The sequence below is a fragment of the Rhincodon typus genome, chromosome 13 (assembly GCF_021869965.1).
Source record: "Rhincodon typus isolate 14 chromosome 13, sRhiTyp1.1, whole genome shotgun sequence".
In the NCBI taxonomy this organism is placed as follows: Eukaryota; Metazoa; Chordata; class Chondrichthyes; order Orectolobiformes; family Rhincodontidae; genus Rhincodon; species Rhincodon typus.
In genome coordinates, this window is record NC_063344.1 from 22,082,771 (window position 1) to 22,106,851 (window position 24,081).

The 24,081-nt window shown below is 39.2% G+C and overlaps 1 protein-coding gene across 1 annotated transcript; it reads left to right on the plus strand.

Annotated features, from left to right (window-relative positions):
* Nucleotides 1-1,414: 1,414 nt before the first annotated feature.
* On the plus strand, nucleotides 1,415-21,935 carry LOC109910561 (somatostatin-1A-like). The gene is made up of 2 exons (XM_048604790.1): nucleotides 1,415-1,577; nucleotides 21,132-21,935. Exons 1-2 carry the CDS (start codon nucleotides 1,455-1,457, stop codon nucleotides 21,327-21,329), a joined length of 321 nt encoding a protein of 106 aa, XP_048460747.1. The 5' UTR covers nucleotides 1,415-1,454; the 3' UTR covers nucleotides 21,330-21,935.
* The last annotated feature ends 2,146 nt before the right edge of the window (nucleotides 21,936-24,081 follow it).

A 24,081-nucleotide genomic window follows, 5' to 3' on the forward strand; every position in this document is an offset into this window, starting at 1 on the left:
ATTGATGCATCAGAGAATGAGTTGTGTTGGAGGCCGGAGTAGGACTAGAATAAGGAATGTTCCGCATACCCGTCAAAGAGAATGCACAGCTGGGACACAAGCGGGTACATTTGGCAATAACTTTGATGTGCAGAAAGTGAGATGAATTAAAAGGAAAGCTATTTAAAGTGAGAATAAGCTCAGTCAGACAATGGAGTGTGGTGATTGATGGAGACAGTTCAGGCCTTTTTACCAAGGAAGCAGCAGAAGGTTTTCAGACCATTCTGATGGGGAATGGATGTATGAGGCAGCAAGGGTTTAGAACGTTGAAATTGTGAAACTGTCATAAAACGTCAGAAGAATCATGAATACAAGTTGGAAGAGATTGAACAGGAGAAGAAAAATAAAGTCACCATAGGATTAAAACTAGTTCAGTGGTGCAGGAACACACTGAAATGATGTGCCTGACAGGGCTGATATTCTGTAATTGAGAAAATTTTATATTGTTTCATTTCTGGGATACAGCATTCCAGGAAAGCTTTCATTTATTTTCCATCCCCAGTTGCCCTGGAGAAAGTGGTGGTGAGCTGCCATCTTGAACCACTGATGTCCTTGGGGAATAGGTATACTCTGCTGTTCGGGAGGAAATTCCAGCATTTTGATTCTGAAATGTCATCTGGAAATTGGAGTAAAGAATATCTGAAGGCTGTACTTTATATGTTGCTCCTTCAAATGACTCCAATAAAGTGACCTCAGCTGATGGAATAATGGGCATAAGGTTACATGATTTGTTGTGAGAAATGTTCTGATTAGTGGAGCTGTTATTCTGCAGAATGTCTCTGCCCAATTTTGGCATCAAGTTTGCAGGGTGAACAAATGGCTCAGATCCTATTTATGAAGTTGTTAATAAGGCCACTTTTTAGCACATAGGATTGTAAGAATTTAAATACACGTATTGAAAATATTTGGCCATGCTTTTTTCCCCCAGCAATATACAGAGCATTATTAAAATTTGCTGGTTTGCCCGCTGTGACTGTACTTCAATCAGATGCTGGGACATACAGAATACAACAAAGACTGCACTAGGACTTGTTAAATGCAATATGTGCCTAACCAAAGTGAGGCAATTACATCTTATCTGTTATCATAACACTTTTTTGGGTCATTAGTGATGATTGTTGGACACACTAGTCCTAGGGTATCAATTTCCCAAAATCTTTTTTATAAAAAGTGCAGAGAAGCACAGTTCGGAACTTGCAGTTATTAGATCAATGGTTTCCATGAGTTTAGATAATCGACGCGTATGAGAAAGGGAAATGAATCAGAAGTAAACGGAAAATTTCAGGGACACCCTTTCCTGACGTGAAATTGCGTTGTGAGAGCGGGTTTAAAAGGCCAGCCGGAGAGGAGCTGTCCATATCACCAGTGCTGAAACGCCGGGCATTTCAATCTATACTTCTTCGCTTTGCGCAGTGATGTGGTGCAGCCGAGTTCACTGTGCCCTCGCCCTGTTCTCCATCGCCCTGGCAGTGCTGAGTGCGGGTGCCACTCCTACAGCCGATGGGTATCGCGAATTCCTCGAGACATCTATGGATCAGGTAAGAAAGATTCCAACACAAAGTTCTCACTATCTGAAACAGAAAAGTTTCTACAGGAAAGGTAACGATAAATCATCGAATGGTTTCAGCGCAAGGCAGCCTTTCGACTTGTCGCGTCAATGAAAGCGCATTTCACCGTCGTGTCACTCCTACGCTTTCCCTCATAGCCCTGCAAAATATTCCCATTCGTGTCCAATTCCTTTTTGAAAAATCCGATTGAACCTGCCTGGGCCAATTCTCAAGCAGCACATTCCACATCCTAACCATTCATGCCATTGCTTCTTTTATGAATTTCATTAAATCTGTATCGTCAACCATTCCATCAATAGAGTCACCTTCGTGCCCCACTGGTCATCAAGAATTTAATTCCAATCCCACTTTCCAGGACTTGGCCTATAGCCTTGTATCTTATGTTGTTCCAAGTTCTCAGCCAAATGCTTCTAAAATGTTTTGAGTGTTCCAACGTCTACCATACTTTTAGGCAATAAGGTTTAGATGTGTATCTTTGTACACCCTAACCACATACCACCTGCTCCATCCTCCCAACCACCAAGCTGATCTCCTGTAAGAAATCAACTCCAGCCTATCTGTCCTCTCTTCATAGCTGAGACACTCCAGGCCAAGCAACATTCTAGTGAATCTCCTCTCCACCCTCTCCCGTGCAATCAGAATATTCCTTTAATGTGGTGACTAGAAAGGCACACAGTATTCCGGATGTGGCCTAGATAACGTAATATAGCTCCATCATCATTTCTTTGCACTTGTATTCAATACCTTAACTAATAAATGCAAGTATCTCATCTGCCTTCTTAACCAACTTATCTACTGTCCCATTGCCTTCAAGGTTCTATGAATATGCCCACCAAAGTCTCAGTACTTCCTCAGGTCCCACCACCTAACATTCACTCTCTTGCCTTGTTATTTTAACTAACATCCATCACTTCTCTCTTTTCAATATTAAATTTCATTTGCCACTGTTCAATTTATCTGACCAGCCATCTATATCATCCTGTAGTCTAAAGTTTTCATCCTCACTATTTACCATGCCACCATTTTTCATGTTATCTGCAAACTTACTAACTATACCTCCTACATTCATGTCTAGATCATTGACATACACTACAAACAGCAAGGGAACCAACATCAAACCCTATGGTGTGCCACTGGACATCAGCCTCCAGCCACAAAACACCCTTCAATCATCAATTTCTGCCTCTAAGACAGTTTTGGATCTGGATTCATTTCAGTTTAATACTAACTACAATCTCCAAATTAAAGTGAATATTTACAAAATAAAAGCAATTATTCAGCTACCTTATCCAACAAATTCAAATACTCTGAATTGATATTTGTCTTGTTTCTCTTTTATCCCTTCTTGTCATATTCAGTTAGTTTTATAAAGAGATTGATACCTCATTCGGGCATAACCATTGTTTCTTCCCCCTATCCATTTTCCTCCCCTGCCCTCCAGACTTGATCCTTTGTCCTTCTGTCTTTTTTCTTCTTCCACTTGCTGAGTAACTTTACATTTCTAATTTTCTTCTCCATTAATGAAAAGCTAATCAATCTAAAATATTAACTCTGTTTCTGAAATATAGATACTGCATGACCTGCTGAGTATTTCCACTTTTCTCCTCTTATTTCAGATTTCCAACATCCATCATATTTCATTTGTGTAACATTTGCATTATTTCCAGTTCAGGTGTAACATCAAAGGCTGTGCATATCTGGAATGAGAGTGATGAACCAATCAGTAACAAGAAAAGATACAGAAATACTGCAGGAGGAGCATTTTGGATGTTTCCTGACTGTGGTTGGTGACTGCCTTATAGGCACATAGAATTAGGCAAGAATAAGAAAAGTCTAGGAAAAAATTAGATGACTTTGAAATTCACTTATTAGATGACTGAGAAAAATGCAAAAGGAAAGGATGAATGTAAAAAGAATGAATCTATGATGTCTAGCCCATCTTCTTTGATGGAAATGCAACAATTAGATCCAATGTCCAGATTTATTCCTAGCAGCCTACTCAGAAATTGAATCAAAACTAGTACCCAGGTGTTATTGCTTAAAATACAAAGTGTTAATAATAATACAGTGATTGATAAACTAAAGCTAAGAGACTATCCATGTTCTTAGTTTCAGAATGAAATGAAACAAAGGATACAAGTTATTCAAATAATGCTCAACAAGGAATGAAAACTCAAGCAGATGAAAAGGTTAAAGTTTAAAATTTTGTTGCAGGGGACAAGGAATTTGTGTTGATAAATTTGTTCCCTGTCCTGGGGTACCATTAAAAGTAATGTTGACTGGACTTTTTAAAACTAAAAAGAAACATAATGATGGAAATTATCTAGTCAGAATTCCAAAGAGGAGAAAAGAAAAATCACTGAGTGTCTCATGTTATTATATTATTATGGGATAGTCAGAAGGAAGAAATATTTATGACAGAAATTTCTGGTTAGTTACTTTTGTGAAGGCTTTTTGAGAAAAAGTCAGACAGTTTTTACAGAACAGTGACCAACTTCAGTACAGGTTAAACAGTAAGGACTCCCTGGAGTATTAATAGAAGATTGTTTGTTCTGTGTGGGTTTTTGACAGCTACTACCTTGTTTTTGGTTCAGGATAATTGAAGATTAGCTGCAAAACATCCAAAGGCTAAATGTTTTTAGGCAGAATAATTTTCTTGATTGTCCTGAGTTATGTATGGTAAAATAAGACTGAGTTAGTCCGGGTTCATCAAGGGGAGTTCATGTCTGACAAATCTGTTCAAATTCTTTGAGGAGGTAATGAGCAAATGAAACAAAGGAGAGTCAGTGGATTTGATCTATTTGGATTTCTAGAAGGTCTTTGACATGGTGCCACCCAGGAAGTTGCTAAATAAGATAAGACACCATGGTGTGAGGGGCAAAGTACTAGCATGGATAGAGGATTGGCTGACTGGCAGAAGGGAGAGTGTGGGGATAAATCAATCTTTTTCAGGGTGGCAGCAGGTGACTAGTGGAGTTCTGCAGGGGTCAGTGGTGGGACCACAGCTGCTCATGTTATACAATAACAATATGGATGAAGGAACAGAAAGCATTGTTGTTAAGTTTGCAGATGCACAAACATACGTGGGGGGACATATGTTGAGGAAGCAGGGATGCTGCACAAGGACTTGGACAATCTGGGACAGTGGGCAAAGTGGTGGCAGATGGAAATCAATGCGACAAAATGTGAAGTTATGCACTTTGTTAAGCAGAAAAGAAGCTTAGTCTCTTTTCAAAATTGGGAAGGGCTTCAGAAATCTGAAGAACACAGGAACTTATGAGTCTGAGTTCAGGATTCTCTTAAGATAAACATGCAGGTTCACTTAACAGTTAGGAAGGCATTTTGTTTTACTCATTTGTAGGATGTGGGCATTGCTGGCTGGCCAGCACTTTTGCCCATCCCTAGTTGCCCTTGAGAAGGTGGTAGTGAACAGCCTTCCTGAACCACTGCTGTCCTCCTGCTGTGGGTTGACCCACAATGCCATTAGTGAGGCAATTCCAGGATTTTGACCCAGCAACAGTGAAGGAATAATGATATATTTACAAGTCAGGATGGTGAGTGGTTTGGAGGGACACTTGAAGTCAGTGCTGTTCCCATTATTCTGCTGCCCTTGTCCTTCTACATGGAAGTGGTCATGGGTTTGGAAGGCGCTGTCTGAGGATCTTTGGTGAATTTCTGCAGTGCATCTTGTAGATTGTGCACACTGCTGCTTCTAAGCGATGGTGGTGGTGGGAGTGGATGCTTGTGGATGTAGTGCCAATCAAGTGGGCTGCTTTGTCATGGATGGTGTCAAGCTTCTTGAGTGTTGTTGGGGCTGCACTCATCCAGGCAAGTGGGGAGTATTGACAGACTTGTGCCTTGTAGATGGTGCAAAGGCTTTGAGGCATCAGGAGGTGAGATACTCACCACAATATTCCTGGCTTCTGACCTGCCCTTGTTGCCATTGTGTTTATGTGGTGAGCCCAGCTGAGTTTCTGGCCAATGATAACCCCCAGGATGTTGATAATGTAGGATTTAGCCATTGTATCACCAATGAATACCAAGGGGCGGTGGTTAGATTGTCTCTTAGTTGTGGTAGTCATAACCTGGCATTTATGTGGTGTGAATGTTACTTGCCACTTGTCAGCACAAGACTGGATATTGTCCAGATCTTGTTGCATTTGAACATGGACTGCTTCAGTATCTGAGAAGTCATGAATGGTGCTGAACATTTTGCAATCATCGGCGAACATCCTCATGTCTGCCCTTATGATGGAGGGAGGTCATTGATGAAGCAGTTGAAGATGGTTAGGCCGCTACCCTGAGGAACACCTGCAGAGATGTCCTGGAGCTGAGATGATTGACCTCCAACAACCACAACTATCTTCCTATGTGTCAGGTATGGCACCAACAACTGGAGAGTTTGTCCCCGTTACCCATAGATTCCAGTTTTGCTAAGGTTCTTTGATGCCGCACTTGGTAAAATGCAGCCTTGATGTCAAGGACTGTCACTCTCCTTCACTTCTAGAATTCAGCTCTTTTGTCCATGTGTGAACTAAGGATGTAATGAGGTCAGGAGCTGAGTGGCCCTGGCAGAACCCAAACTGGGCATCACTGAGCAGATTTTTGCTGAGCAGGTGCTGATTGATAGATCTGTTGATGACACCTTTTCTCACTTTACTGATGACCTGGAGTAGACTGATGGTGTGATAATTGGCTGGGTTGGACTTATCCTGCTTAAGGTTAGAGATTGTGCTGGAGTACAATTCTGCTGTTGTTGATGGCCCACGGTGTCTCAAAAATGCCCAGTCTTGAGTTGCTAGACCTGTTCAAAGTCTGTCCCATTAAGCATGGTGATAGTGCCACACAACATGATGTTTATTCTCAATGTGAAGGCGGGACTTTGTCTCCACAAGGACTGTGTGGTGGTCACTCTTACTATTACTGTCATGAACAGTTGCATCTGCAGCTATTGGTAAGAATGAGGTCAGGAATGATTTTACCTCTTGTTGGTTCCCTCACTACCTGCTGCAAACCCAGTCTAGCAGCTACGTCCTTTAGGATCCAACCAGCTTGATCTGTAGTACTGCTGCTGAGCCACTCTTCATGGTGGACATTGAAATTCCCCACCCACAGCACAAATGCAGTGTTAGCATTCATATCAAGAGGGCTACAATACAACTGCTGGGATGTTCTGCTGAGGCTGTACAAGTGTCTGTATCTGAGGAAAGATATGCTGGCCTTGGAGAGGGTCCAGAGGAACTTTTCAAGAATGATTCTGAAAATGAAGGTCTTGTCATATGATGAGTATTTGAAGACTCTGGGTCGTGTTTGATGGAGTTTAAAAGGATGAGGGGGGAATATCGTCAAGACTTACACTCTGTCCAGGCCTCTCAATATTCTGTACGTGGAGAAGACAGTTCCACTAGTATGAGAGACTAACAACTGAAAGCACAGCGTCAAAGTCAAGAAACTACCCTTTAGAACTGTGAATTTCTTCTTCCAAAGGGTGGCGATTCTGTAGAGTTCATCATGGCAGAGGTGTACGGGCACCAAGGCATTAAGTGTATTTATGACAGAGATAGATCGGTTCTTGATTAGTAAAGGGATCAAGGGTTATAAGGAGAAGGCAGGAGAATGGGGTTGTAAAACAGATCATCCATGATCAAATGGCAGAGCAGAATCAATGGGTTGAATGCCTAATTCTGCTCCTACATCTTATGGTCTTTTGAGCAGGTTCTAAGAGAACATACTATGTTATAATACAGGTATTCTTTTAATAGCCACTTCATTTCCTGATGCACCCTTTTCTGAGGATTTGTCAGTCCTTCCTACTTCTGCAATAGGTCTCCCATTTAACTTCCAGCTATTGTCTTAACTGTGTTCAATTTAGCTGCAATGGAATAAAAGTAAAATACAACAGATGCTAGAATCCTGAAATAAAATCAGAAAATGCTGGAAAATCACAGCAGGTCTAGCAGCATCCGTGGAGAAAGAACCAGAGTTAATATTTTGAGGACAATATGACTCTTTTTTTGAAATGGAAGATATTCATATCAGATGTGAAATGTTAACTCCATTTCTCTCACTTTATTACATTGGAAACATGTTCTCTTTTCACTTTTAGTTTCCAGTCCTACCCATTTTTTATTTGGAATCCTTCTGTTTGTTCCCTAAAATTAAGACTCTTTCCATCCCCTGATTTTCTATCCTTCTATATCTAATTGACTTCAATATGACCATTTCCCCAAATGTAACAATCTGCATGAAGCATCATATGCATCTGCCAAAACTACTGCTTATCAGATGAAACTCATCAAAATAATTTAATTGGAATATAGTTTCAGCTGTTGGGTGATTTGTTTCCTTTCTAAAAACAATTAGCCAGTAGATGTTGTTTACTTGGACTTTCAGAAGGCTTTCATAAAGATCTCTCATAAGAGATTAGCGTGTAAAATTAAAGTGTATGGTATTGGGAGCACTGACATGGATAGAGAACTGGTTGGTACATAGGAAACATAGAGTCAGAATAAACAGGTTTTTTTTTCTGAGAGGCAGGCAGTGACTAGTTGGATTCCAGTTATTCACAATATATATTAATGATTTTAAAAAAAAACTAAATGTAATATTGTCAATTTTAAATGGCAATAGTTTGGGAAACTGGGAAGTGTAATGGTGCAAGGAAGTGTCACTTTACACCAGTCACTGAAGTAAGCATACAGGTACAGCAGGTGGTGAAGAAGGCAAATGGTATGTTGACCTCCATAGCAAGAACACTTGAGTTCAGGAGCAATGATGACATTTTGAATCCATTATTACTCTTAATCAGAACTATAAATTGTGGAAAATAAGTTCTCTCTTATACTTTTGACAAAGGCAGACGGTGACATGAGGGCAGATGATGTAGAGGTCCAATACAAAAGACCAGGGTATTGGTAATTGTAGAGAAAGAGAAAAAAAGATGTAAAAACAATGTAAACTAAGATGTGAAAGTGAGCAAATTGGTCCTCTCAACTAAGTGAAAAGTAAATAAGACACAAACATATCATGGCTGTATGTGGATGGGTGGGGAGTATGGCGATGTGGTGGTGGTGTGGTGGTGTGGGTGATAAAATGTATGAGAAATAGAGCATTGACATAATACATCAGTTTCTGAAGTTATTGAACTTAATATTGAGACATTGAGGCTGTAATGTGCCAAAAAATGAGTTGAAGTTCATTGAGCATGTGTTGTGCTTCATTAAAACATTGCAGCAGGTCCAGGACAGAAATATTTGCATGAGCTTCTGATGATGAGCTCTTGGGAAATTGAATGTAGATGTGGCATATTAATGATTTGTAAAGGATAAAAGAACAGGTACCAGGCTCACCATATTCCAAAACCAAAATTGCATTGGAAGTGGCCAGAAGCTTTTGCAGGTGGAGGAGATATCCTTTATTGGATTATAAGCTCTAAAACCATATTAGTGGAATTTGTGGAAGCGTTCAAGGTGGATTTTCCTTAAAAAAATCTATGAAGGTAGCAAGAATTAAGATATTGGCACAAAAGTTGTGATTGATGGAAGCACAAAAGCTACAAAGTACACAAAGTAGTGAGTCAATTGAGTTTCTGAAAATTCGTTTGCAGTCAAAGAAGCTTGAGCATGAAAGAAAAATGAAGCAGCTTAAAATGGAAAAGGCAAGGGAAACTAAAACAAAAACTTGAACTTCAGGAAAGAAAAGGTAAAGGAAAGAACATTTAAAAAGCTGGGGTAGAACTGCAAAGGAACAGGAAAAGCATTTAAAAACTTAGATTTAGACCGCAAAAGAAATAAAGAAGACAGGCAAGAGAATAAAAATGAAAGAAAAGTGATTCTAGTTTAAAAGGCTGCAGGATTGACAAAAGCCCTCAGATGCAGAGGAAAGCTCTGATGAGAACAAATTGACCTCCAACCCCAAGTCCAGTAAGGAGATGTTTAAATTTGAACAAACTGAAATGAACTTTGAGGAATAGGTTGTAGATGGATTACATAGAACATAGAATAGTGCAACACAAGAACAGGTCCTTCGGCCCACAATTTATGCACTGACCCTGATGCCATTCTAAACTAATCCCAACTGATTACACATGGTCTATATCTCTATTCCCTGCCTTTGATGTGTCTTTCTAAATGCCTCTTAAGCATTGCTATCATATTTACTTCCATCACATCTCCTGGCAGCGTCTTCCAGGCATCTACCACCCTCTGTTGAAAAAACTTGCCTCAAGCATCTTCTTTAAACTTTCCCCTCTCACCTTAAACCTATGCCCCCAGTACTTGACATTTACACAGTGAGAAAAAAATCCAACCACCTACCCTATCCATTCTTCACATCATTTTATACCTTCCTATCAGTTTGTCATCATTCTTCATTTCATTCCAGAATGTAGCAAATTGATGAAGTGGCTGAAGGAAGATGGGGCATCGCTTATTCAAAGCAGGTTGAAGGTAGAACAAAAAGATTTATGAATGATTTATAGTTGAGGTTCCTATGAATTGTGATACATTAAAAAACACCATTCCTGAGCTCCAGAGGCCAAAGTTTTGAAACCTAAGGAAACATAAGGAATACAATCCTACATTGCAATTGTGAGGATATAGTATAGCAGTTTTGACCGTTGGATATGGGCTTGAGGAGAAAGTCCCACATATGAACTCTTAATGAAATTTCCACCTTCAAAGAATTTTTAAAAAATCACTTCTCTAGTAATTTTATCTGCTGTTGAAGATTAGAGGATCGCATCAACTAGACAGGCAGCAGAGATGATTATAGATTATGAGTTGATCCATCCAATGAAATCTTTTGTTCATCACCCCCATTAAGCTTAGAGGATGGAAGATGGAAGACAAATAGCCAGAAGAAGAAAGGGTCAACTGGGAATACTCTGAGAATTCCTCTTCAGATCAGAAAAGAAGATGTGGAGAGTGGAAGAAAAAGCCAAAGTCCTAAGTAGTCACAAATATAACACTGAAGGTAAATACAGTTGTGAACGCAGGAGAAGTACAGACGTAAAATGAAAGATTGAAGAATTTTTGTCAAATGGAAAGGTAACCATTTTTTTCCTGATATGTCACAGATAAACCCACTAAGGCATTATGGGAAAAAGAAGCCACTCAAACTCTTTCACTGGAGAAATACATAATTTTTGCTCCAGAGTCCACATGGAAAGCCAAGATTTTTGACAAATAGAATCAGTGGAGAGTATATACCTGTTCCTTGGTCCAGAATGCACTTAAAAAGTAGCTTAGAGACCCATAGAGTCATGCAACATGGAAACAAAGCCTTCGGCTAACCAGTTTCCCAAACTAAACTCGTCCCATTTGCCTACATTTGGCCCATATTCCTCTAAACCTTTCCTATTCATGTACCTGTTCAAATGTCTTTTAAATGTTGTAACTGTACCTGCATTTATCACTTCTTCTGGCAGTTTATTCCCTAGACAAACCACCGTCTGTGTGAAAAAGAGTCGTGAACATGGCCCAGTCCATCATGCAAACCAGCCTTTCATCCATTGACTCCATCTATATTTCCCACTGCCTCAGGAAAGCACCCAGCATAATCAAACAGCCATCCCACCCTGATTCTTCCAATCTCTTTCATTAGGCAGAAGGTATAAAGTTTGAATACATGTATGAATAGATTGAAGAATGATTTCTCCTTCCTTGCTGATATCAAACCTTTGAACAGACCTCTCAAATTATTAATTCTGATCTCTCTCTGCCTCTTCCCTGCGGCTGTATAACTGTATTCGGCATTCTGTTCTGCTAACCTTTGTATAGTACAAACTGCCTGTATAGCACACAAAACAACATTTTTCACTGTATCTCACGACATGTGACAACAATAAATCAATAAATCATCAGAATTTCATTAATTCATCCTTGAAATGAAATGCTGCTGGAGCCTGATGAAGGCACAAGTATCCCATAATTCTGGTGTTCAAACTCATTGAACATGTTAATAGGAGATTGTTCAAATAGACAACAGGTTTGACATTTCCCTTAGCATTAATGAATAAGTTATTCCATGCTCAAGCTGCCAAATTTACATTCAATCAGGACTACTCGAGTATTGGACTGATTAATGAATCTTCACCTAGAATTCCCTGGTAGAATTAAGTGCCCTGAAATGGGGTACTGTCTCCATAGTGACAACACTTGTATAGCTGACTTAATGGCCAGAACAGGGAAAATATGGTTTTATTCAGAAATTACCAGTGAATGGCATTCACTCACCTCAAAATATTGATTAGGCTGAACAAAAATTGTAGCTTTGCTCGTAACCATGGAGTCAAAGTGAGGTTAAAGAGAGATAACAGGGTTGGGAACAAATTTCTAGTGCATCTGGTGGTCAGCACAATGCCTAAATATTGTCCTTAACCAGAGATTGAAGTGATATCACAAGCAGATATTGGGATAGTTGAAACTTTGTTTAATGATTGGGATAATTCAACAAAGTGTTTTGCAAGTCTAAGTTAATTTAGGGTTGGAAAGCAGATCTGGAAGTAAACAAGTTATCACAATTAGCCCAGACTGAGTCTGAGACTGAGGCTTTGGAAATTCCAAAGTGTTAACATGTTAAGAATGGAATGCTGATGAAGAAGTGAAGACATCCTCATAAAACTTCAGACAAAGTGTAGTCAATTCTTCCTCAGATTATGGTACCACATAGATATTGTGAGTAGCACATAAAATTCCTGCGAAAGGATATTCAGAATATTAAAAACTCAGGCACCAACTTTTTACAGGACAGGTCTTCAGTATATAGTGCAACTTTATGCCATACATGCAATGAAGTGAGAAAATGATGATGTACATGATCTCATAGAGACTTATAAAATTCTAATAGGACTGAAGAGGGTTAATGCAGGCAAGATGTTCCCGATGGTGGGTGTGTCCAGAACCAGGGGTCACAGGATGAGGTTTCGGGATAGATGATTTAGGATGGAGATGAGGAGACAGTTCTTCACCCAAAGAGTGGTGAGCCTGTGGTATTAATTACCACAGGAAGTAGTTGATGCCAAAACATTTAATGTATTCAAGAGGTGACTAGATATAGCACTTGGGGAAAATGGGATTAAAGGTTATGGGGAGAAAGTAGGATTAGGCTATTGAGTTGGATGATCAGCCATGATCATGAAGAATGGCGGAGCAGGCTCGAAGGGCTGAATGGCCTCCTCCTACTCCTATCTTCTGTGTTTCTATGTTTCTATCTATGCACCTTTAGTATCCACAGCAGTTTTGAAGATCTATTCAGCAGTGTGTTTGTAGAATATTACAGAATATTGACAAAAATGAAACCTGGACAACAGTAAATCCTTACTATTATGGGTAGATAGCTCAATTCCCAGAAACAATTCCTTCAAGGACATTCACAGCAAAAACGGCAGAAAAGAAAGTTTTCAATCATTTACAACTACCAATAGAAATACGGTCAGAACAAGATTCCTACTTTGTGCTAAAACTTTTCAAAGACTATGCATAATTTAGATATAAGATGTTTAAAGTTGACCGTATATCATCTACAAATGCAGAGAGATAACACCAGACCCTCAAGGTAATGATTAAATCAAATTGTCATGAATATCCTCAGGATTGGGACAAAGGTCTGGATTTTCTGTTGTTTGCTGCCAGATATTTCCAAGTAGAGATGACAATATGTCCATTCAATTTAACATATGGTCATGAAATGAGGGTCCATTGAAACGTCTAAAAACTTCATTGACAAGGATGAAAGAATAGGCATATAAACATGTTAAATCCAGAAACATTCAAACAGGAGATGAAGTGTGTTCACATTGTTACCTTTACAAGGAGGAGCTCTTACCACAATATTCAGTGGTCCATACAAGGTAACTATGAGGATCAGTAAAGTGAATTATTTGATAGACACGCCAAATCACAGAAATGTGTTGGTTATGCCATTTTTAAAAATTACGAAAATAATATCAGTGTAGAGAGGATGATAAGAAGGAGCAAGCATATCAGGTGTAAAGTGGTGGAGGATGAGTGAAACAGTGAGAATGTGGAAGAAGGGATGGAGATAATTCACAAAGTGAACCTCTTACTGCTGGATTAGCCAATACTGAAATACTGGGATAGTTAAACATAGAAATCTCATACTTAGAGTTGGATGTTCCCCATTCTTGCCTAAGATTGATCTACTGAAAGGGTATTGGCAAGTATTGTTGAAATTAAGAGTTAAAGAGATATTGGCTTTTGTTTCACCAAATAGAAGTCAAAGATAATCAAACCTTTAAGGTTTAAAAATGCTCCGGCTACTTTCCTAAAACTTGTGAATCAAGTCCTAACTCGTGTATAAAAATTTAGTTTGAATGAATTATGATACCTTAATTTAGGGCAATACATTGGAAGAATATGTAACAGAATTGAAAAAAAAACAGAAATTGCTGGAAAAACTCAGCAGGTCTGACAGCATCTGTGGAGAGAAAGCAGAGTCCAGCGATCCTCTTTCAGAAATTCTATTTTTGTTTTTGATTTCCAGTATTCACAGTTCTTTTTCTTTTAAACAGAATTGAAAGCCTTATTTGCACTATTATTTGAGCCTACCTAGAAATAAATTTTGCCAAGAGCGTGTTTTTGAAAGCAATTAAAAGATCCAATATGTTATCAATGACAGTGAAATTGAAGGTTTTGATAGAATTCCCAATTCCCAAAACTAAAAAGGAAATTATGAGATTTCTGGGAATGTGGATTTTCTATTAAAATCTTTCATCACATTTCAGCATGGTAGCTGTCCCACTGCTCGATGTATTGCAAAATCAGGAAATGGGAATACGTTTGAAAGAGTGCTAGCAGCTTTTGAGAACCTAAAAGCAATTCAAACAAATGAACACTTGTTGGCCATTGGGTCACCAATGTTTTTTAGATGACAATTGATGTTAGTGACTTGGAGGTGGATCCAGACATATTGCAAGAAAATGAATCAGGAACAGAAAAGCCAGTAAGGTACTTTTCCGAGAAATTAAATCAGCATAAAAATAAATATTTTATGGTAGAAAAGGAAACTCTTGAATTTGCCTCACACAGAGACGGAGAGAACAATTGCACCACTGCTGAAGGACATTTGTACCAGGCAAATTTACTGTACATTACATGACATCTAAAAGAATGTGTGCATTGAGGAGGATATAAAGTGGCTTCAGGAGAATTTAGACAGATTGGGCAAGTAATGGCATATGGAATATAATGTGGAAAAATGTGAAGTTATCCGCCTTGGTAGGATGAACTGATGTGGAAAGTATTTTCATATGTTATTCTGAAGTGTAGTTGTCAATGACCTACTGAAAGCTAACATGTAGGTACAGCAAGTAATTGGGACGCTAATGGAATGTTAGCCTCCATTGCACAAGGATTTGAGTACATGAGTAATGAAATCTTGCTTCAATTGTTTAAGAGATAACAAGGTGTAGATTTGGATGAACACAGCAGGCCAAGCAGCATCAGATTGTTTAATAGGTTGGTAAGTCTGCACTTGGAGTACTGTGTGCAGTTTTGCTCACCTTTTCTCAGTAAAGATATTATTGCATAGAATCATGATCTCCAATATGTAGATAACAATCAACTAGTTGATTGCAGAGACTCTGGCAGTTTATTTCATCAACCACATTCCCTCGCTTTATGCATATCAACCAGCATGCTGCTGCAAAGATTCTGCTTCCAGAAGCTGCCTGGCTAGAGAAGAGTGTTTGCTCTTAACAGGCTTTGCCAACTTGTTGCATCTTTTCTCAGTCAGTCCATATGGACTATAATTACAAGATAAGATGAGTTTTGTTTTGACAATGAAATACTCTAGGATTGATGTATCAAGCTAGTATGTTACAGTACTAGAAACATAACAGGCTTGTTCATCCCATCATGCTCATGCAGACTCTCAGAAAGAACAGCTCAGCTAGTCCTGTTCCTCAGTTCTCTGCAGACCTGTAGCTTTTTTCCTTCAACTGATAGGTGTGCGCAGGGTGAAGAAAAATTATGTGGAATGCCGCTGTGCCCCACATCCATTATCCAATGCAAGCCACCCAGGGATTCCCAAAACAAATTGTGACCACAGAGTGTTGTCCCATGCCTCCTTACTTGAAAGGAGCCAGGAATGTTCTGGATGCTCCAAAGACGCAGATCCACAGTGTGATCTGCATTGTAGTTATGCGTAAATCTATCACTGGTCACAAAATAAAGCAATAATGATGGCCAATGAACCTGGACCATCCCAAAATAAATCAAAATTGTTTCACAGATGGTAAAGTAATTGAAGATGCAATGACTGTGTCCGTAAACTGTTTATTCAAAGATTTTATGAATAAAGACATAATAATAATTGCCATCCAGTGCATGTTACTCCGTGCTTCTGCAGTAGCAAGAAGAGTGACTCTTTGTTCAAAGACATCTTTCAGCAACTGCAGCAGGACCTGAAGGACTGTGAACACTTCCCACTGCAGTTCAATGAATCCATCTACGTGACTGACATAATTATTTCTGTGTGCATAGTTTTTAAGGGCATAACAAATAAAGAGGATCTTCTCATCCCTTTTGCCCTTAAGGACAAAACAATTGATGAGGATATCTACATCAAATTCTCAGGTTTGTGATTGATTAAGAATTAAGAAAATGGTTTTCATCACAACTGATGGTTCATCAAATATATGTGGCACAAATATGAGGTTTGTTGCAGTTTGCAGAAATGATCCTGATTTCCCTTCTTTTCTAAATTTTCACTGTGTTATCCACCAGCAAGCAGTACTGAGTAAAGTTATGAACTTTTCTCATGGAATGAAAGTTGTTGTTAAGACAGTAAACTCAATTCAAGCAAGAGCCATTCAACACTGCTTGTTTAAATTCTTAAAGAGGAAAGGTTGAGTAGATTGAGCCTGTACACAATGAAATACAGAAGAATGAGAGGTGTCCTTAGATATTCTTAGGGGGCTTGGCAGAATGGATGAATCTAGGCTCTTTCCCCTTATAGGAGAATCTGCAACCTGAGGGCATAACCTCAGAATAAGGAGTTAAAATTTAAGACAGAATTGAGGAGGAAATTCTTTTTAAGAGGGTTATGAACTGTGGAACTCTTTGCCACTTTGGCTCATTGAGTATTTTTAAGGCTGATATTAATGAATCTTTAATCATTAAATGAATCAATTGTAATAAGATAAAGACAGGTAAGAGCAACTGATCATTATCAGACCAGCCATGATGTAATTCAATGTCGGAGCAGACTTGATGGGCTAAATGGCCTGCTTCTGTTCTTACGTCTCATGGCTGTGGGTCTTCCTCAATGAACTTCATGTTGCCTATACTGAACTAATAATGCTGAAGTGAGGGTGTTAAGTCAAGAGAATTTCTTCCAAAGTTTTTTGATCTGATGCTTGAAATTGTCACGTATGAAATTAAGGAATCAAATGTGTAGTGAACTGTCAGACAATGCGTGGTTGCTCACTTCAGGTTCTTTGCAGACACAACATCTAAACTGATCAAGCTAAACTGTGAACTGCAAGGAAAGGACAGAGACTTAGCAACATGTGATCAGTGTTGTGAATACATCCAAGTTGAAACTAGGTCTGCGGTCCTCCTCATTAAAAACAAAATATTGCAACACTTCCTGAGTCTGGAGAGAACACTGGAAAAAGTCAAATACAAAAGAAAATGCCTTAGCATCCCTGAGGAAGTTTGCAGAGGAATTCAGCGGGTATTTTCAGCGATGAAATGTAATAAATTGTCATGTTTATCTTAAATCCATTCCTTCATGTAGACAATGGTGGGTTGGCTAACTATTCCATCAGGTATTGATTTATAAAGCTGTGGAGCTGAGATGGATAGAATTACTGAGCAACATGATAGTGAACTGAAAGTCAGGTCAAGGGACAGCAATTTTTGGGGAATTATAAGCAGTGAAAATAATCACTCTTGTCATCTTGTGCTTTTCAAGTGAAAGCTTATTTTGACTCCACATATCTCTGTGAAACAGAGTTCACCCAAATGATGATAAGCAAGTCCAAGTGTTGCATCTGCCTCACAGACACCTATTTGATAGGCTACATCCAACACCAGTCTCAAACTACATCTCAGACTTCAAGGCACTGGCAGATAATGTGCAGTCACAGGTATCACATTGAGGCATAGTAAGTAGAGGACAAAATAAATATTTACGTACATTTGGTTTTAGAGTTATGTGGCACTAAAAATAAACTGTTTATTTCGTACTTTCTTAGAGTAGATCCTGGCTTGCACTTAAATTCAAAAAGTGATCTTGTGTTTAAAAACATTGGTGACCTTTGCTGTAGAGTTAGTGCAACAAATGTTCTCCAGGCTTGTTCCTGGGATAACAGAACTATCCCGTGATGATAGATTAGGCAAACTGGGACAGTATTTGTGAGTTTCAAAGAATGAGAGATGATCTCATTGAAACCTACAAAATACTTGAAAGGATGGACAAGGTATATGCAGGTTAGACGCTTCCACAGTGTGACTGAGTCAAGTTACTGCAGTGTATCGTGTATTTGCACAAATGTCACTGCGCATCAGTGATAGAGTCAATATTCAAGATGGTGGGAAGTGGTGCCAAGCAAGCAGGTGCCTTTGTCCTAGATGGTGTATGTTTCTTGAATACTGTTGGAGCTGCCCTCATCCAGACAATTGGGTTGTTTCCCATCGCACTCCATACTTGTGCTTTGTGAATGAAGGATAGGCTTTGAGGAGCCAGGAGGTGATTTACTCACTTCAGGATTCCTAGTCTTTGACCTGTTCTTGTAGCCACTGTATTTATACAACTGACCTAGTTCAAATTCTAATCAATGTTAATTCCCAGGATGTGGATGGTGGGGAATTCAACAACGGAAATGTCACTGAATGTCAAGGATAACAGTTTCTGTCTTGCTGGAGATGGTCATTGCCTGACGTTTGTGTTACATCCCAATTGTTAGTCCAAGACCTAAATATTGTACAGATCTCACTGCATTTTAGCAGTATTTAAAGAGTTACAAAAGTACTGAACATTGCAATCATTAGCGGACATTCCCACTTCTGACCTTATGATGGATCATTGATGCAGTAACTGAAGATGGTTGGGCACAGGACGCTACCCTGAGGATCTCCTGTCATGATGTCTTGAAGCTGTGATGACTGACCTCCAGCAACCACAACCATCTTCGTTTGTGGCAGGCATAAAACCAACAAGTGAACATACATTGTCAGCGGATGTCAGGCTTGAGCTTGCACTGGAGCAGCTTGTTTAGGGCCATGACTTGTTCTGAAGCACAAGTCTTCAGTATTATTGCTGGAATGGTGTCAGGCTCCAAAGCCTTTGCAGTATCCATTGCCTTCAATCATTTCCTGATAACACGTGGAGTGAATCTAATTAGCTGAAGATTAACATTTGTGATTCTGGGCATTCTGGAGAAGGCCAAGATGGGTAATAAATCCTGGCCTAAGCCACGGATATCCTGTGCATGAATAAAAGCAGAATTCAGAATGTCCCTGGGATTCTATTAAAACAGCCATGTTTCTTAGTGACAAATTGTAAGACTTACCCATTCTTTGAACTAAGTGACAAGAAACAAGACAAAATTTGTTTAATTCTTTGCGGTAAACACAATAACCATTTTGTAGGACCCTGTACTTGTGACTACATGCAGCATGAACCACTTTAGTGTCATTTGTTTATTTGTCTGTTTGTGTAGCAATAGCAAAATAGAAAGCTGCACTGTACACTGTAGTTTGATTCATATCCATTGCTTGTCATCAGGATAGCAACATAAGGCTACTCAGAATTTAGATTGAACTTGGAAGATATCACAAATTACTGTGAACACTTTGTTTTCCTGAGCCAGTGTTTATTACAACGAGAAATATTCTGATCATGTCCAAAGAGGGAATTTTGCTCAAGGATGGTATCTGTTGCTGAATTGAAATTGAAACTGGGGAGAGAAGAGGAACTATCATTCCTCTAATGGGCTAATGGTAAGATTACTGGGCTAATGGTAAGACTACTGGGCTAATGGTAAGATTACTGGGCTAATGGTAAGACTACTGGGCTAATGGTAAGATTATTGGGCTAATGGTAAGACTACTGGGCTAATGGTAAGATTACTGGCATAATGGTAAGACTACTGGGCTAATGGTAAGATTACTGGGCTAATGGTAAGATTACTGGGCTAATGGTAAGACTACTGGGCTAATGGTAAGATTACTGGGCTAATGGTAAGACTACTGGGCTAATGGTAAGATTCTTGGTAGTGTGGATGAGCAGCGAGATCACGGTGTCCATGTGCATAGATCACTGAAAGTTGCCACCCAGGTTGATAGCGTTGTTAAGAAGGCATACGGTGTGTTAGGTTTTATTGGTAGAGGGATTGAGTTTCAGAGCCATGAGGTCATGTTGCAGCTGTACAAAACTCTGGTGCGGCCGCACTTGGAGTATTGCGTACAGTTCTGGTCACCGCATTATAGGAAGGATGTGGAAGCATTGGAAAGGGTGCAGAGGAGATTTACCAGGATGTTGCCTGGTATGGAGGGAAGTTCTTATGAGGAAAGGCTGATGGACTTGAGGCTGTTTTCGTTAGAGAGAAGAAGGTTAAGAGGTGACTTAATAGAGACATACAACATGATCAGAGGATTAGATAGGGTGGACAGTGGGAGCCTTTTTCCTCAGATAGTGATGGCTAGCACGAGGGGACATAGCTTCAAATTGAAGGGTGATAGATATAGGACAGATGTCAGAGGTAGGTTCTTTACTCAGAGAGTAGTAAAGGCGTGCAATGCCCTGCCTGCAAAAGTAGTAGACTCGCCAACTTTAAGGGCATTTAAATGGTCATTGGATAAACATATGGATGATAATGGAATAGTGTAGGTTAGATAGGCTTCAGATTGGTTTCACAGGTCGGCGCAACATTGAGGGCCAAAGGGCCTGTACTGCGTTGTAATGTTCTATGTTCTATGTTCTATTCCAGTTATAGTCAGGAGCCATTTCACGTGGAGTTTGGAGGTGATGAAATGGATGTGTTGAGTTAGTGATGGTGCTCAGTTTATATTTTCTTGCCACAAATTCCTCTAATTGTAATCACTAATGTTTGGAAGGTAAGGTCCAATTCAACAATGAAGCTGGACCTTATCCTTGCCTAACGTCCACACAGATATCCTATGATAGTGCTGTGAAGTGGAAAAACCACTTGGGTTTTTGCTCTTTCTATTACATGAGCATTGATCCCTCCCACTCTGATCCTGACTGTGACCAGCATAAGCTGGTGCTGGATTTTGTTTTTAGTCCAGAGCAGATAAAGCCATCTTACCCTTCATCTCCATTCTCCTCACCACCCACATGCTCACACACCTCTCCCAATCTTGCTTTATTGGGAGAAAAATTAGAATTAATTTGTTTCTTTTTAACTTTCAGAATTAAAACATGTAACTGAAGAGACTCTAAGCAATAGATAACTGATGTCAACAGTAGGCAATGCAAAGACATGTTGAATTTCCACATTTCAGTTTCTTGCAAACTTTACTTGCTTCCTTCTAGGACTTTCTGAAGGACACAATTATCCAACTTCTACATGTGGTCGCGGATGCAGACAAGGATGCTGTGGAAGTGAATGCTTCTCAAGTTGAGACTCCACCAGATAACAAGATTCCAATGAAATTCCAGCAGCGTCAATTGGGAACAAGAATGCGGAAAAACTGCAAGAATTTCTTCTGGAAAACATACACTTTATGTTAACACATTGTACTCCGCTCTACTGCACTGAGCCCTTTTCCACATTATCTCACTGTACCTCACTGCATCCTGTTTGTCCACAGTGCCCTTCTCTGTGCTCAACGTAGTGGACTTTGCCTCACTGTACCATAATGACTCCTTCCCATTGTGCCTCATCGTAGCCTATTATCCTCTACTGTACCTCATTATACCACATTGAATTTCATTGTACTTCACTGTGTCCTACTGTACCCTAATGCACTGCTCTGTACCTCACAATGTCACATTAACTCTTTCCCACTGTACCTACTATACAGTATTATACCACATTATGCCACATTGTAGTGCACTTGTACCCCACTGTTCCACACTACAGGCAACTGTATCCCACTATAAAGTATGGAGTCCTTCACACTACATCCCAATCTACCACAGTGTGTACTAATGAGCTCTTCCTATTTTATCTATTGTAATCTGACAATAGTTGCATTTAATCTGCAGTATAACTGAAGCTTCAGTTTAAACTATTTGACACACACATTCTTTACTTTTTGTTTTGCATTTGTACTCAAAGTCCTGCATTACGCTTTCAACATGCTGCAATAAAAATGGTTTCACATTTGAAGATTATGCTGCAGTCTCTGTCTAGTTGAAATTTATCATGGTGAGAATCCACAGATTGTAACCTTACCGAGAATCCAGTTATGGGAGTCCTGAGGTGGCAATTCCACGCAGTACTGAGGGAGCATTGCATTGCCATTGGTGTCATCTTTCTGACGGTCCATCTGTTCAGCTAAACGTGGAAATGTCACAGCACCAGTTGAAGAAGACCAGAGAGTCTTTGCCATTAAATGACATCATGTGTGATGTGTTTCTGTTTGAATTCCACATTCCCATCTGTACCCAGCAATCCTTTATTCCCTTGCATTATTTGTGGATATCTCCCCCGTAATTGTCCCATCTTCTTCTGTCATGCACCTATTTTCACACAAAACCAAAAACTCGCATCCAAAATAGTGAATCCATAAGCAGATCTAACTAATTAATTCTGAAATGTGCATCTAAAATAAACAGCTAATTGAAACCTTGATTTAATGCATATCATATCAAATTTGTGAAGACACTCCCCCATATCTCATTCTGAAGCAAAATATTTTGGATGCTGGAAATCTTGGTTAAGAACAAAAATGCTGGAAAAATGCAGTACACAAGGCAGGGCCCATTGAGAAAGAAACACATTTAACATTTAATGTGAAAATTAATTCCGTTTCTCTCCATAGGTAGTCCCAATTTGCTGAGACTTTTTAAATGTATGTTGTTACTGTGCAACTCATAATGAATTTGAAATGAAACTCCAAATAGTACCTTTGTTATTAAATCTATAAATATGTTGTCTAAATACATATTTCTAATTGAAATCTGAAACTTCAGCTGTCTTGATGTTTTAAACAAAAGTTCCAATAACCATAAACATAACATAGTAAGAACACTCAGCAGGTCAGGCCCTACCTCAGGAAGAGAAACAGATTTAGGGAAAATAATGTAATCCAATTTTTAAGAAAGAAGCATTTCTGGAAACCAAAATATAATAATGGCCAATATCAATTTGAAATGGAAGTGTTGCCTGATCAACTTAATTGGACTCTGAATCATCAGCAGAGTTTAGAAAAGACAATGAGGTAGATATAATAATTTATATTTCTAAATGACATTCAAAAAAGTGACATTTAATAAACTATTCAATAAAGTATGCAGATACATAGTACAGCATCAGAATGGATACAAATTGACTGTACACAGAAAGTAGAGAGTGGGGATAACTAGCTGCTCAAAGTAACAGAAGCTAGGGAAGTAGAGTTGTCTAGAAACAGGTAATGTTATTTTCAATTTACATTAATGACTTTAAAATCAAAGCACAATTTAGAAATATGCAGATGTTTCCAAATTGCGTGGTAGGTAATAGTTGATTTCAAGGCAAACAGAAACACATTTCAAGAGGATATTAATACAATTTTAGAATAGACATGTTGTAATTTTCAATACAGATTGAAAATAAAGAGCCATATATTTTGATTAAACATTAGACTAGAGGAAGCAGGATTGGCACAGACATGGATTAGTAAGAGTTGCACAGTAGCCCACTAAGGCCATAAGAAAGTAAAGTAAAATGCTCAGAGTTCCAAAGGTGAGTCATTAGACTCAAAATGTTCAATTTTTCTCTCTTTCCACAAATGCTGCCAGGCCTGTTGTGTTTCTCTGGCACTTTCCATTTTTATTTCAGATCTCTAGTATCTGCAGTATTTCGATTTTATTTAAGATGAAGTAACGGGGAGATGGTATAGGAAAGTCCTCAGTGGTACCTTGCAGGTTTCTACCACCAGAGCTATTTTTCTAGCAGCAGAAAAGATATCAAATTAAACATCTTCCCAGAACCAAACTGAATAATTGGCTAGTTAAGGGGGTGAGTGGGGTTTGGAAAGGATGCTATGTGGGGCCGTGGACCAATTAAACCTGGCAGCCTGACAGCAGGCTCTGGGATTAGGCATCAACTACTCACAGCTCAACTGGTCATCATTACGGGCGCTACCATCAATGCATCTTCATGCACTGAGTGCACAAGCACAAGTGGCCATCCTAGCAAGGTGCTGTTGAACTGCCAACCCTTTGATTTGGACATTCATTCTTGGGGTCAGGCCATTGTACATAGGAGAAACAAAAGTTCCAACATAGCTGCTTAACTGGTTGCAGAGGCCATAATGAAATCACATTGCCAACT